We start from the raw sequence: 16,296 nt of genomic DNA, 5'->3' as shown, positions 1-16,296 counted from the left end.
CCCTCCAACAGCTTTCCTCAGGGGTCACCGCGCAGCCCCTTGGGAGGGTCCCAAGGAAGGCAGCTGAATGTCGATGCACCACAGCCGCGAGTACAGCTGTAGAAAAATACAGTTGCGGTTACTTGTTTGTGAAGTAGGCGATGAAAACATCCAGAATTCTTTCTCTTGCAGATTTATAACAAGCACAGTCTGTGCTTTGTCAGGACTCAGTTCACAGTCTCCATGTTGTCCTACATAGATGGAACTGATCTGAGAAGAAGCTGGGGACATTCTGTTTGGGCTCTGCATTTCCAGTAAGCTTTTGACCCTGAAAAAGGCAGGCGTGTATCCTCCGAGAAGCAGAGAGGTACAGACTAAATGGATCTAAAGACAGCAGTATTCAACGCAGCTCGTGATGGCAAACTGCGGCTTCTTTCCAAGTTACTGGCAAGCAAAACAAGAGAAGAGGTTGCTCTGCTGATGTCAGAGAAAACCAATGGTGCCACACCACTTCTGATGGCAGCCCGTTATGGTCACCTTGACATGGTGGAATACTTGTTGGACCATTGCTCTGCGTCGATAGAAGTTGGTGGTTCGGTGAATTTTGATGGTGAGACCATTGAGGGGGCTCCACCATTGTGGGCAGCATCGGCAGCTGGCCACTTGAAGGTGGTTCAGTGTCTGTTAGATCATGGTGCATCTGTCAACAATACAACTCTGACAAATTCAACGCCGCTTAGAGCTGCCTGTTTTGATGGTCACCTGGAAATAGTAAAATATCTTGTGGAGCATAAAGCAGACCTGGAAGTATCAAACCGTCATGGGCATACATGCTTGATGATCTCATGTTACAAAGGCCACAAAGAAATTGCTCAGTATTTACTTGAAAAAGGAGCTGATGTCAACATTTTTTTAAAGGTAAGTTAATTTTTTCACTTTCCTTGTGGTAAATAGGGGTAAAGTTACTCATTTACCCTTCTTTAGCAGGCTGACACCCAAAAATATTTTTCTAGTTTTATGAAGTGGATGAGTAAGGGATAAAGTGTATTTAGCTCTGTTTTTACTGCTTTTTTTTTCAATGTACTGCTTTGTTAACACAGGTTGTGTAATTTAATTCTGAATTGATACATTTTAATCCTAAATCCCTAATTCTTGAAAAGACTTAGTCATGAAATGTCACATTTATGTGTGTGCGAGAAGCTAATAAACTTGCTGAGAACTCCTGTTTGTAGTAGGTTAGTGTAGCAACATATTCAAATATATGACCGTATATTCTTGTTTTTCATAGTGTCTTAACAAGCCAAATACGCTGTGCATAAAGCTGATCTGTGCCAATAAGGCTAGTACAAGGAAAGATGCATAAAGGAGAAATACTGTGTTCTGCACTGGAAATTAATAACCACTTTGCACTTCACCCTTCTTTCCCTCCAAATTCTTGAATAATTTTGGACCTTTATTCAGTGTTAGTAAACTAAAACATATATTAGGATTAAAGAAATGAAGCTGCAGGTGACTGTGATTCCAACAGAAGGACTTCCAGTGGTGCACAGATCGCAAAGGCGCCTCTTTGCCCCTGTTTACGATTACCCTAGTGTTATCATTCAAAGTGAAGATTTCTGTTATTTTTGCTGTGATCATAATTATGTGGACCTCTAGGTTTAAGCACTGCGTTTTTCATTACGTCTCAAACTTGTATGTGAGTGTGATATTTGCCTGAAAAGCATACCAATTATTGCAGGTTACAGTTAATTTTTAGCTCACTGAGCCAGGATTGTGTTTCAGCAGCTTACTGCTAATAAACCTTTTTGTAGCCTAATACTTCCACTGCCTGTTTCAGGCTACTTAGATTTGGAACAGTATACTATACCTTACAGTTATTTCTGTTAAAGTATACTTTGTGTCTAGGTTGTTGTATGATACTGGTAAATGCCAAATATGAGAGTAATCTTTGGAAAAGCTGTTCAGTTAAATATGCCTTTTTTTCAGCAAATCATGCAGATATGTGGGTTTAATGTAAAGAAAGCTAAACTACAGATTTGTCATAGAGGTGGGAAGAGCACAATAAATCTTCCTTTGTAAGGATTTAAGGGTGCTTATGAATCATCATGGACTGGTGATAGGATAAAAATGTCATTTTTCTAGACGGGGTTCTTGGAGTAATGAGCTAAATGTAAAGTGTGTGTTGTTTTTTAGTTTTAAACCTGTCCCTTTGTATGATAGGTATGAACAGAGCAGTGCTGTTAAATACCTGACGTAACAGGGAAAAAGATGTATCTCTGCAGCTCTTTTCCGTCCTCATTTTGTGTTAGTGGAGTAGGCTTTACTTTACTGGTCCTTATTATTCACTTTACTGGTGCATTATTGTCTTTGTTTATTGTCATATTTGTCTTTGTTTAAATGACTGAGTGACAGCCACACACTCCTGAGGATTTTCTCAGGGCTCTCAGTTTCTCTGTTACCTTAATTCCTTCCTCTCTCTGCTTGCTTTAGTTCTTGTGACTCACAGCTAGGCACATGAGCAAAGGTTCATAAGGTATAACTGATCCTTATTTAAATTAAATTTAAAAAAAAGTTGGATATGTTTTAGCTCCTTAAAGTTAATTTCATAGTTTGAACTGTCATGTGTACAAATGGATGTGTGCACATAATAGATATCTGTTGGTCAAGTATGTGGAATACGTTTTTGTATGTGGAAATCCCCTCTGATGTGATGTGAGCAACTTTTTGACATCTTTAAGCAGTCTTATTTCTGAAGTTATTTAATAAGCAGCAGTGAGGTAAAGCAAGAGAAAAAGAAAGTACTATAAACCCTGAAAGTGAAAGTCAGCTGTGGTGGTAGCCCTAAATATTGCAACAGTATGAGCCTTGCAGTGGCTGAGGCTCAACAACTACATTTCTCAAATTTTTTTTGCAAGAATGCTCAGTACCTATTAATTTCAAAATTGGTATTTCCAACAGGATTCATTCTACATTGTCATGTTCCACCTCAAAGTCTCTGTGTATTTTCAGTTTTTACTCCTCCCTGCTGTGTACTAAACAGCTGACTGTGTCTGCGTTAGTAGTAGGGAGACAGAGAGAACCTGACTGCTCTGCTCTTGCGTAGTAAAAGTTGTTCTTATCCTTGTACCTGAATTCTTTTTAGATAGACCCCTTCCTGGACCATATACGGAGAAGCCAACTGTTCTGTGAAAGATGTAAAAGCTTCAACTACTGCAGATTTTACTGCATTTAAAATAACAATGGTCCTTATAAGAACAAAACTATGTAACTTCAGTAGAGGTGCTGTTGTGTGAGATTACTATAGATTATTTTCCAGATTTTATTCTTAAAATCAGAGTGGGAGATGCAGAATTACTTGACCTATTCTTTGGGTTTTTCCACTGGATTTTCATACTTCAAGGTAGAACTTTATTCACTTTTTACAACCCAGGAGAATCTAGAGCTGGGAAAGATATGAAAATGTTTTGAAGTGTTGACAGTTCCAGGGAAAAATCCAAATGCTTTGAGATGAGAAAATAGGTAAATTCACAGGCATCTGAAAGTCTGGGTGACAACTGAGGTGGAGAGGTGAGAGCATGTAGTGAAGTCCTACTTTGGAAATACAGGCAGAATCCTGCGAATGTGTCTTGGACTACAGAAATTCAGAATGCAAATGTTCTTGAAAGACAGTTGCAAAAGTGCAAAAGTACAGCTAGGAAAGTGTTCATAAAGACTTCAGAGTACACAGAGGTAAAGTGTAGGTCTGGCACTGTCACAGGACACAGTGGTGAAGGTGAAGGAGGAGGTAACAAAATGTTTGGGGTGGCTAAGTGCTATACTGTGAAAGATGGCCAATGGTTGTAAATTTAAAGTACGAGCCTTTAGTTGTCTTTGTTTCTGCTGTGTGGCAGATCTGAACTTCCACAGTTTCCTCAAAATTTTATGAAGCACATAGGCAATAGAAATGTAAACAAAGGATTTTTTAAAAAATGTTTTATGTTACATGAACAGTCTTAGTGAGGGGGGAAAAACTGATACCTGAAGTAAGAAGGGTGTGTTTTTTTTTTTTTCTTTTAGAATTGTGGAAAACAGCAAAGATACCTGTAGATATATTTATTTATTTATTTTAAGAAAAGCAAAAGGCAGCCAAAGCAGCACTTCCAAAGTGCATTAATTCACCACTGTCTTCCTAATTCAGAGGCTTCTCCAGTATATTACTCCTGGTTTAAGAAGATGCAGATTAAAAACAACGAAGCTTAATAAGTTTCACTGATATGTAATATCATCTCAAATGGCTAGTTGGATTTTTTTTTTTTTACCCCCAAAAACCCCCCGCTCTTAAAGACCTTAAAGCTTTTAAAAGGAGGAACGGTGTGGATAATGCTAGAGTAGCAGAAACCTGAGTTTTTTCAGGAGGAGGTAGAACCCTAGACTTAAACCTCAAGTGAAGCACAGACCTACCTTTGTGCTGGATGAAGAGGATGTTCTGTCTGTCAGCTGCACGCAGTTTTCTGTTCTGCTGCATTGCAAAGCCTGCCAGTGATCTGTTGTTATGGTGGTGCTCCCTTACCATGTTCAGAATAGACCTCTGGGTTCTTGAATATAGTGTTTCACTGACATGTTTCTGTGCACAGTCTTCATTTAGCTCCTATGTGTAGGGAGGGAAATGCTTACTCTTGTAATTCAAGTGGTAGCGGTCTTTGGGCCTTCACATGATAGATCTGGGCTCTCTTGGGGATATACCTGGGGCTGTGTTTGTTGGATTTTATATTTAAAATAAAATATTTCATATAATTGCCCCAATAAAATTATTTTGCATGCAGACTGTTTTAAAGCGATCTTCTACTTCTGTTCTGACTCCAAACGGGACACTTAGATCTTCCACTTCGAAAATTTGTAATGTGTGTTTTGATAATTTGTGTTATGCTTTATCCTGCTCCACCAGGCTTGCTGCAATAATGGAGATTCATTCCCTTCCTTTCTGCAATTAAATTATAGATAAATACACGTGCTGATAGCCAGGATGGTCTGGATGTAATGGCACAAGGAATAAGGACACTCTTCCAAAATATCTACTTGAAAGTCAGATATTTTTTCTGAACGTGGCTTGTAAGTCTTTCCATTGCTCAGCTGCTTGGTATATGGTCTCCTCTTCAAGGTGTTATTCATGGTTTTTACTAGTAGTCTTCACTATCTCTGTCCATCTTCTGTATTAGCAGACTCATCTGCTAGCCAAAAGACTAATTTTTCTCCTTCTAAGTATTAGAAAATTTCGTAAGAACTGCTGGACTAGGCATTCTTTTAGGTGTCTCTTGAGATTTGCGCAAGAATGTTTGGTTGTAAGCCCTGATTCTTTGTCATTTATGATCCTCAATACTACTGTAGCAGTTGGAGGAACCCGCTTGTTTTGAAAATGCATATTAACACTATGATTCAAAATCTTGTTGTTCTTAAATTCCACTGGCACAGTATTTGATTAGAATAGCTTTGTAAAATAATATGGAGGATGCGGCTTGTTGCCTTTGCTTCCTCATTTTGGAAAGTATAGAAGCATACAGACCTCAGTCTGTATGGGTACTGTGTCAAGATTACACATATACATATCAAGGGGTAGTGCTATTAGCGTATTGTCATTTATGTGGGGTGCTGCAAAATGTAACACTCAAACCTGCTGGTAAGGGGAAAAAAAATCTTTCACAGACTTGGCAGACCCAGAAACCAGGGGTATTAGAAAGATTCACCCTCTTTGCTCTGTGGTCAGTGTGGTTTAATATGTGTTAAAAGTAATTAATTTTCTCTTGCAGTAAACGTTAAGGAGTCTGACAGGTTTGTTCTCTTCTGAGGTTGTTTGTCTTGTCTGCTTGCCAAGCTTCATTTTTTGGGGGTGGGGGATGACAGATGGACGAACGAAACAAAAAACCAAAGCAAAGCTCCCCTTTTTTTCCCCTTCCTTTCTTTTTCTCCCCTGTGAATAAACCTTTGCTCTAAAAGTGTTCTGTGTGCTTTTTGTTGTTGTGTTGTGGTTTTTTTTTTTTTTTTCCCTTTTTTGGTTGGTATTACATGGTGCATTGCACTGTGTTTTGTAGATACTTTGTGTGTGACATCATATGGAAACTGAACTTCAGTAGGAATGTCTGTAGATAAAATAAGATACAGTTTAAAGGAATAAACTCTTGAATTTCAATTAAAAAGGAGTTTATGTTGAAATTAAATTATTAACAGCATGCTTTGTATTGGTAATCTTGATAATACAAGTTCTTGTGAACTACTTTGGTGAGCAAGAGAGCAATTAGTCCATTATAGCATACGGAAACTAGATTAAAATAATTTGTTCAGATTTGCAGTTCTTTGCATTTTTTTACTTAATTTCTTCTTAAAGGGAAGACATACCTTTGTTTTTTCTTTGTCAAGCATACTAAGCATAGGCATGTATAACAGTTTTCTTGTGCACTGTCCATGTTTGTATGTATGTAGCAATACATTTTTTTTAAATCAGTAAAACTCTTGGAAGGCTTAATTACTTCAGGTGCTCTGTAAGAAAAAAAAAATCAATGATACATGAACAACTTTATGAAAGTAATTGATTTCATCTGTAAGGCTGCAAAAATATATAAATGTGTTTAATTTTAAATACTGGTCAGTCATTAAAATTAAAGGCTTTTTTTCCTCTTATGTTTAAAGATCTTGGATATGAAATTGGATTGATACTGAATTTTAATGTAAGTTTTACTACCCAGAAAGTTGATCTAGCATTTTCTAAGTATTATGAAGTGGATGTATTTAATTGGTTGCACATCCAGTCAAATCACTTTCTCTTGTCAGTGCTTCATTTTCTTTCATTCCCATGTCACAAGCTGCCAGTCTATTTTGGGAATTATTTGCTCCTGACATAGAAAGACATGGCCTCATTATGAATTTGAATGCCCACTCTGATAAGCTTTTTGTAACACTGGATAGTTAGAGAATTAGTTCTGTGATATGTGAAGTGTTTGTGTAATGTTAATACCACTTTTAAAGGAGGACTGTAACAAAAGCATAAACCTAAAGCTATGGTGTCCTTAAATTTTTTTTGCAAGATTTGGAAGGACTGGAGGGAGGTTATTCCATTTCTTTGTTGCTGTTTTTAATTAGAGGAAGTTATTAGGTAATGTGACTAGTACAGTTTTATACAGATAGAAACGATTTGTAAGCAGTATTAGCAATACAGTATAGTGGCACTCACTTTCTAGCAGAGACATACAATGACTAGCAAAACATTTCCTTCCAGTCCAATTTTGTCTCTGCAAGAACAATGCGCCTTTCATGTTGTTGTAATATAAGCTATCTTCTATATGTGATTAAATTCTTGCAGATCATTTTGGAATTAAAAATGGGTTAAGAAAAATTAATGAAACCTATTTTGAAATAATCATTCACCCCTTAAAAAAAATACTTTAATTTGCCCAACATCTTTGTATGTGTCCCTTGGAAAACTGCTTATCAAAGAGGTTGACTTTCTAATTACTTTTACTTATATTCAGCCTTTTTAATGCAGCATATATAATGTTGATTTTTAGTTTGTTGCTGAATAAATGTTACAAAAATTGAATTAACTGCTGAATTGTGTTCAGCTACTATTTATTCCTGTCACTACAGACAATATAAAGTTTTTGAAATGGATGAGTTAATTCACAGAGTAACGGTTGATTTGCCATACTTACTTGAACTGTTCAATTTCTGGCCAGTATATGGAACATAGACTTTGAATTAGATATTAAAGCTGTTGCCATGTTTTCTGTCAATTTCTTCCTCAAATTTAACACTTAATACTTGCTAAGTGTAGATGGCTGATAATCTTCTTATTTCTTAAGGCTGGGGTTTATGTTTTTTTAAGTTGGCAGCTCTCAACTACCTGTCTACCCCTACCCCAACTTTTCATCTATGGAAACTTGTTTTTTTACAATGCATCCTTCCCACTGCTGTACTTGTACCATCCAGTGAAACTTAAGTGAGGTGCAGCCACTAAAAATAAGTGGTAATGGCCTTCCTTTATTATTTTGTACATGGCTTAAAATGGCTGTGGTTATTTTAACTCTATGGGCTACTACAGTGTAAGTACCTAAAAAATTACACTACTACTCATATCCTGTCAGTAGCAGCTATTTAAGCTTAAGTCAGTAATTGTACCACAAATAAAAACCACAATTTTTTAAAATTGAGGACATCCAGTTGGACAGAGTAGTGAAATTCCTTGGAGTCTTAAGCATATTTCCACATGTTCTGCATAGCTGCATTGTAAATTGGTGACACACAGACTGTTGGATTGGACTTGAACTTACTCAGACTATGGCCAAGCTTAATTTGTGTGGATGTTTTCAGTATTAATGTGTGATAGCATATGTGCTTGGCAATTGATAAAAGCATGTGAAGAGCAGCATTATATGGCAATGGATCTAAATGTATGATATGAATAGCTGCCTTTAATCCTGTTGTCAAAGCCAGCAAAATGTATATTAATAGTTATGAAGCAATAGTAAGAACTTCTGTGTTACTAATACCGTTTGGCTTATTTATCTTTAATATGCTTTTATGTTACGACTTTTTAAATATCTTAAAAATATTGACTTGAAGGTAGAAAATAAGTGCCAATTCCAGTGTTTCAGAGCTCTGCTGTGTGGGACACTATATGGACTTGAATACACCCTGAAATGGCTGTATTAATTGGTGGCTCAGCCAACACTCAGGTGCACCTGGTTTTGCCATCATCATTGAGTGCAGAAGTGCAGGTCGTCTGAGAAACCAGCCAGTCTTTACTTCTGGATTGACTGCTGTAGTTGCATTTTAACTAGACTTTCTCAGGCATAGCAAGAAGACTTAGAATGTATGTGCATTGGTAACTTCCCATCTTAGGAATTTAAAGGTCTCGTACTCCTCAATATTGAGGTATGGACAGTTTTCTGGTCTGCAATGTGTGATAAGGACAGAGGGGTTTATAGTTCATAAACTATGCATGCTAAATTCACCAAATTTTTAATCCACCTAAATTTGGTTAAGTCTCTGTACCTGCTATTGTAAATTTTGTTGATCTTGGTAGAGACTGTAGTGTGGTCAGACCTGTAGCTGACTTAATGCTCTTCACTAGAGATAAAAAATTACCTAAGATATTAAAGATTGAAAATCACTTGCCATTGTATGAGCTGGATTTAGATTTGTAAATCTTGATCTTACAGATGATTTCAGGTGCCACTTTGTGTCAGGGTGTCTTCCTCAGCTTACCTGTTAGTACACGATAGTAAAATCACTGGCTGCTATTCAGAAATGTTTCAGGAAAGGAATATTTTGCAAGTTAAGCTCACTGAAACAATGAGGAGGCAACCCAATATTTTCTTGTGTTTGATTTTTTAAAATGTTTGCTACTTGCACTTAAAATACTGGTTGGGGGGACAAAATACATTCATAGCTCTGCTGTAATTGCAAAAACTTATTAAACTTGAGTCATAAGCTTTGAAAATAATTTTTTGCACATCTTTCGTATGAATTTGATTAGTGTGTCAGCTAAATTTTGATATCTGCTGAGGCTGGATTGAGACTCAGTTTGTCCTGAATAACTGCCGTTCCTCCTTACCACTGTTCTTCTGGTTGCTGCAATTGAGAGCAAGAGGCCTTGAAATGTGCTATGAGTTGTTCTTCAGATGGTCCATAAACAAACTTGAGGAAAAAGCGACAGACCAATTTACATGTAAAGTTTTGAGAAGTGAAAGATTAGAAGAGAAAAAGTGAGGAGGGAACAATTGGGATACTAGTGGGGAAACAAGGGCAGAATGGCCAGTGCCTGTCAAAAAATTTGCATCTAAACAGACCTTGAGTATCTACATATTTCTTCTGCATACCAAAACTTGCCAAAGCATTTGATTTTCTTGTCTTGGTGGCTTGTCAACAGAAGATAAAAGCAAGCTACTACGTGATAATCTGCTAATTCAAAATACAGAATAGAGGTCTACGTTGTGGATCTAGGGTAACTAGTTCTGCTGGCGACAAGTGGGTATTGAATGTAGAGGACAATCATGGTTTGATGAGATATTTCTGAGTTTTGCTTTTGTGTTTTTTTTCTTCAACTTTATAGCCTCTTACTGTGTCTTTTTACAAAGAAGATGTGTGCTATGAAGTCATGCATGTAAAAGCTAGAAGATGCCAAAATTATTTGATTAGACCTACATTAGGTTCTTACAATTGAAATGAAATGGAATATATTTTCTGTTTTCAAAGTGTATTTAATAAGTATGAATCTTTTTTCTTGTATACATACACATGTACTAACTTCAAATGTTTTGCTTTTGAATTTATTGTATTTTAAGACAGCATAAATAATACATTCTTGGCAGAAAGCATGTATTAGTGGAAAGACTTTACCTCCATTTTAGTTTTAATTTATTTTTATATAGTGTTCAGCTTTTAAGACAGATCTCAGGCACCCTTTTGATTTGAGTTTCATTAGCTAAATACTCTAGTATCTAAAGAGTGAACTGCACATTCTAGAGATAGAGCCTGGAAAAAAAAATTAAAGTGTAGGAAGATAAATAGAAGCTGTTTAGATCAGTAGACTATACAAATACATGCTTATCCCAAACATGAGCTGAAGATTTCAAGACCACTGCTTTGTTTCGTAACCCACTGTAGTTCTGTTAGAGACTAGAAACAGCAAAACACACTGTAAATCACTGCCTTGTTGGCATTAAAAAAAAAGCCTACCAAAAATGCAAATAAGGAAGTTTCAGGAAATTTCTCTCTTAACTTTTAAAAGCCAAATCTGATGACTATGAATGGGCAGAGAACCCTTAGAAAAGAAGGACTCATTTGTGAATGTGGAAACTTGCTGACAGTTTAAGAGAAACTTCCAGTTAACTGGAATTTGCAGGGCTAATGATGTAAGAAACCTTAATATGGGGAGAGGGGTGTTTTAATGATCTTTCTGTTAATAATTTACATATTAATTTAGTGAGGGACTGAAAAGTTACTATGCCTGAATCCATAGTATGTATAATACATTATAAAGAACAAGGTAGATTTAAATTGTGTAATTTTAAAAGCAGTCAGCCACATAAGAGACTTTGTTATGTTGGGAGGGGACCAGGAGAGTTTGTCTCCCTTTTTTTCCTTCTCCTCCAGTGAAGTGCTCATATTTGAAGTTAAACAAAATTTTCATCTAGGTGAAGCCTAATAGTAAAAATATATAACTGTGCTGCCAAATGCTTGCTTTCTAATTTTCTGTGAATGGGGCTTTCAAACAGGTAACACTAGTGCTTACTAGAAATTTCCCCACATGGTGTTAGAACTGGAATGCCTTTAAATAAAAGACTGTGCAGTGTCATGCTAGTGAGAAATAAACTGTGTGTAAATGCTACTGGTAAGATAGATGGCTGCATGTTGTATGCTGAAGGCATTTTTTTTTCCTTGGCTTTGGGAATCCAAACTAGAGGAGTAGAGGGATTAATGTGGGACTCCAGGATAAAGACTTAAGAATGCATTAAGGCTAGTTTGGGTATATACATGTACTTGACAAAATATCCACCTCCCTCAGAATATTCTGACAGTCTCGAAGGCCCCAGCTGAGATAAAGGGCATGTTGTGATGGTTTGTATTTTCCATTGTGTACCGTTATTGCTTCAAAACATGTAAATCAAAAGGGTTGGCAGGTATAGTGTATACAAAGCCAATGTTGAGTTAGCCCAGCTTTAATTTTCATACTGATACCATTTTTTAATCATTGCTGGTGATAGTAAGGAAGGGAATTTGACAAGGGAAGAAGGGAGAAACGAAACAACATGGAGATAGCAAGCTTAAGTTTCTGTTTCATAGTTGAAAGCAGATTCAAAATCCCTTCTAGAATAGAATAGTTCAGTTGGAAGGGACCTACAAAGATCATCCAGTCCAACTGCCTGACCAATCCAGGGCTGACCAAAAGTTAAAGCAGGTTGCTAAGGGCATTGACCAAATGCCTCTTAAACACTGACAGGCTTGGGGCATCAAGCACCTCTCTAGGAAGCCTGTTCCAGTGTTTGACCACCCTTTTGGTAAAGAAATGCCTCCTAATGTCCAGTCTAGACCCTGGTGCAGCTTTGAACCATTCCCATGTGTCCTGTCACTGGATCCTAGGGAGAAGAGCTCAGCACCTCCCTCTCCACTTCCCCTCCTCAGGAAGCTGTAGAGAGCAATGAGGTTGTCCCTTGGCCTCCTTTTCTCCAAACTAGACAAGCCCAAAGTCCTCATCTGTTCCTCAAGGACATGCCTTGCAGCCCTTCCACCAGCTTTGTTGCCCTCTTCTGGATGCATTCAGGTCCCTTAACATCCTTCTTAAATTGTGGGGCCCAGAGCCATACACAGTATTCAAGGTGAGGCTGCACCAATGCCGAATCCAGCGGGATAATCACCCCTTTTAACCAGCTGGCTATGCTGTGTTTGATGCACCTCAGGATGGGGTTTGCCCTCTGGGCTGCCAGGGCACACTGCGGGCTCCTATTGAGCCTGCTGGTGACCAGCATCCCCAGATCCCTTTCTGCAGGGCTCCTCCACAGCCACTCCTCTCCCAATTTATACTTGTACCTGGTGTTACTCAGTCCCAGGTGCAGTGTCCAGCATTTATTCTTGTTAAATTTCATGCCCTGATGATTGCCCAACACTCCAATCTACCTAGATCCCTCTGCGAGGCCTCCTGTCCCTTCAGAGGGTCAACAGCACCTCCCAGTCTTGTATCATTAGCAGACTTGCTAACGGTGCATTCAACTCCTGCATCCAGATCATTGACAAGTATATGGAACAGAACTGGCCCTAGAATTGAGCTCTGAGGAGCAGCACTGGTGGCCAGCTAGGTGTAGTCCCATTCACTACAACCCTTTGAGACCTGCCCTTCAGCCAGTTCTTCCACCAGCGCACTGTGAACCTGCTCATCCCACAGCTGGACAACTTGTCCAGAAGGGTGCTGTGAGGGACAGCACCAGAAGCCTTACTAAAATCCAGAAAAACTACATCTACCACCTTCCCTTCATCCACTAGGTGGGTGACCTTATTGTAGAAGGATATCAAATTAGTTAAACAGCACTTTCCCTTTGTGAACTCATGTTGACTGTGCCTGATGATTATGTTGTCCTTTAAATGCCTTTCAGTAGCACGGAGTACGATCTTCTCCGTAATTTTTTCAAGTACTGAGGTTAAACTAACTGGTCTGTCGTTCCCTGGGTCTTCCCTCTTGCCCTTCTTGTAAATTGGAGTAACACTGGCTAGCTTCTAGTCAGTGGGGACCTCCCCATACTCCCAAGACCTTTGGTAGATGGTTGAGAAGGGTCATCCCATAACATCCACTAGCTCCTTCAGTACTCTGGGGTGAATCCTATCAGACCCCATGGACTTGTGAACATTCAGCTGATACAGCTGGTCCCTTACAATTTCAGTGTCCACAAATGGAAAGTCAGTGTTCCTGCACTCATGGTCCTCCGACTATGGGGACTGGGCAATCCAAGGTCTATCCATATTATTAAAGACTGAGGCAAAAAAGGCATTGAATACCTCCCCTTTTTCTTCATCCCTGTTAGTCAGATGACCATCTTCAACAAGTATTAGTCCAGTGTTTTCTTTAGACCTCCTCTTGCTATTAATGTACTTTAAAAAGCCTTTCGTGTTCTCTAACACAATACTGGCCAGTTTTAACACTAATTGACCTTTGATCTTTCGTGTCTTCTACCTTCATATACAAACCACAGCTCTGTAATCTTCCTGCGAAGCCTGACCTTGCTTCCAGAAAGCATACAATTTCTTTTTCCTCTTGAGCCCCATGAGGAGCTCCCTGTTCAGCCAAGCTGTTCGTCTGCCCTGCTTGCTTGACTTTTGACACAATGGAATTGCCTGCTCCTGTGCATTTATGTAGTGGAGAAGTCCATTTTAATTCTGGGTTTTTTTGAATAATGAGCCAAAAAAGCCATTAAAACCTGTTTAATTTTTTCAGGCAATAATATCAAGCATTTTGATTTGTATAAACTGCCTGACAGCCTTGATACTTAATCAGATCTTGAGTATTTTGACTTGTCATCTAAGCCTTTCTTAGTCCATAGATGTCAAAACAGCTGTTACTTTAACTATTAATGTTCGGGGTTTTTGAAACTATTTTTTAACTATTTTTTTTAACTATTAGCATCGCAGGGTTTGGACTACAGTTTGATTACAGTTTGTGTAATTGTGTTTCTTCTCTTGCAGGAAACACCGCGTTACATGACTGTGCGGAATCTGGAAGTTTGGAGATCATGAAGATGCTTCTCAAGTATTGTGCTAAAATGGAAAAGGACGGTTATGGAATGACTCCCCTTCTGTCAGCTAGTGTGACAGGCCACACAAATATTGTGGACTTTCTGACTCAGCATGTACAGACCAGTAAGGCTGAGCGCATAAATGCTCTCGAACTTCTAGGAGCAACATTCGTGGACAAAAAGAGGGATCTGCTTGGTGCTTTGAAATACTGGAAGCGAGCTATGGAAATGAGATACAGTGATAGGACTAATATCCTGAGCAAACCTGTGCCACAAACACTAATTATGGCATATGATTATGCTAAAGAGGTAAACAGCTCAGAAGAGCTAGAAAATCTTATTGCAGACCCTGATGAAATGAGAATGCAAGCACTATTAATTAGAGAACGTATTCTTGGCCCTTCTCATCCAGATACATCCTACTATATTAGATACAGAGGTGCTGTCTATGCAGACTCTGGAAACTTCAAGCGTTGCATCAACTTATGGAAATATGCTTTGGATATGCAGCAGAGCAATCTTGATCCACTGAGCCCTATGACAGCCAGCAGTTTACTATCATTTGCTGAACTTTTCTCCTTCATGCTGCAGGATAGGGCAAAAGGCCTGCTAGGCACTACTGTCACATTTGATGATCTCATGGGTATACTGTGCAAAAGCGTTCTTGAAATAGAACGGGCCATGAAACAAACCCAGTGTCCCCCTGATCCCATACAGCTGAACAAAGCCCTTTCCATAATTTTGCATTTAATTTGCTTGTTGGAGAAGGTACCTTGCAGCTCAGAACAGGAGCATTTTAAGAAACAGACTATTTACAAGTTTCTTAAGCTTCAGCCTAGAGGAAAGAATAACTTCAGTCCACTTCACCTTGCTGTTGACAACAGTACTACATGTGTGGGTCGTTACCCAGTTTGTAAATTTCCCTCTCTACAAGTTACTGCTATCCTGGTGGAATGTGGTGCTGATGTAAATGTCAAAGACTCTGATAACAACAGTCCATTACACATTGCTGCACTGAACAACCATCCAGACATCATGAATCTTCTTATCAAGTCAGGTTCACACTTTGATGCCACAAACTTGCGTAAACAAACTGCTAGTGATTTGCTGGATGAGAAGGAAATAGCAAAAAATTTAATCCAGCCCATAAATCATACTACGTTGCAGTGTCTTGCTGCTCGTGTAATAGTGAATCATAACATATTCTACACAGGGCATATCCCTGAAAAACTAGAGAACTTTGTTTTGCTCCATAGATGATACTGTGGAGTCCCAGAGTACTGTTTTTGAAGCACGATTTGGTGACGATACTTTCCTTGAGCACTGTTGTGATACACCAGCGTTCCCTTAGCTTGCTCCATCTTGCTCTCATTGGCTAAAGCGTTGTTAGCATCAGATCTGCAGAGTTGGTTAGCCAGTATTTAATATGAATATGCCATATAATATATTTTGTGGATTATTTAGAAATGTAATGCCATATTTAGACTCCTAAAATTGTCTGCCAAAGGCTTGTCTATTCTGGTCTTATTTGCCTGTTGGGTGTTTGGGACTGAGTTGAGTATTTTCCACTGATGTCTTTTTACTATAACTGTTGTGTGGATTTTATACAGTTGGAAGGTCATTTTTTTTGGTTTTGCTTGAGCATTTCTACTCTTACTGTGTTCTTTTTCTATGGACTCATTGCTAAACTGTACAAGTTGTATGGACTTGTTAACATTTGCAACTACCATAAGTGCTTTTATCTTCTCTATGCACTGGCTTAAACATGACTGTTGTGTGTGAGCATATTTCTATGCAGCACTTGGCCAATTTCAATTTAAATGCCAATTTTGTTTTGCAGTTTGTTTGTAGCTCTTTTGAGAATGCTGTCTTCATAGCATGATGAATTTTGGAGTTACTTACCAGCTCTCCAAACTTGAGTTTGACTTTTTTGACTGCTGTAACTGAGGTTGCTTTCCTTTTGATCCTATGGAAATTTGCTCTGAATTTGGGAGAAGAAAATCTTGCTTTTTCTCATTGTAGTCCACTTGAACTTTAAATCTGAAAGTTGTTTTATTGCATTGTG

At 38.4% G+C, this 16,296-nt stretch overlaps 1 protein-coding gene across 2 annotated transcripts; it reads left to right on the top strand.

Annotated features, from left to right (window-relative positions):
- The first annotated feature begins 266 nt into the window (after nt 1–266).
- On the top strand, nt 267–15,959 carry FEM1C (fem-1 homolog c (C. elegans)). Of its 2 annotated transcripts, XM_009705738.1 has the most exons (3): nt 267–885; nt 1,506–1,521; nt 14,182–15,959. In XM_009705738.1, the coding sequence occupies exons 1-3, from the start codon at nt 358–360 to the stop codon at nt 15,489–15,491; spliced, it is 1,854 nt and encodes a 617-aa protein (XP_009704040.1). In that variant the 5' UTR covers nt 267–357; the 3' UTR covers nt 15,492–15,959. The 2 variants fall into 2 exon arrangements, with proteins under 2 accessions (XP_009704040.1, XP_009704039.1); XM_009705737.1 differs by lacking the exon at nt 1,506–1,521 and having other exon boundaries at nt 267–884; nt 14,165–15,959.
- Nucleotides 15,960–16,296: the final 337 nt, after the last annotated feature.

The sequence above is a fragment of the Cariama cristata genome, unplaced genomic scaffold, assembly GCF_000690535.1.
Source record: "Cariama cristata isolate BGI_N322 unplaced genomic scaffold, ASM69053v1 scaffold19768, whole genome shotgun sequence".
Taxonomy (NCBI): Eukaryota; Metazoa; Chordata; class Aves; order Cariamiformes; family Cariamidae; genus Cariama; species Cariama cristata.
Note: the sequence above shows the minus strand (reverse complement) of the source record. Positions and strands in the feature narration are given on the sequence as shown.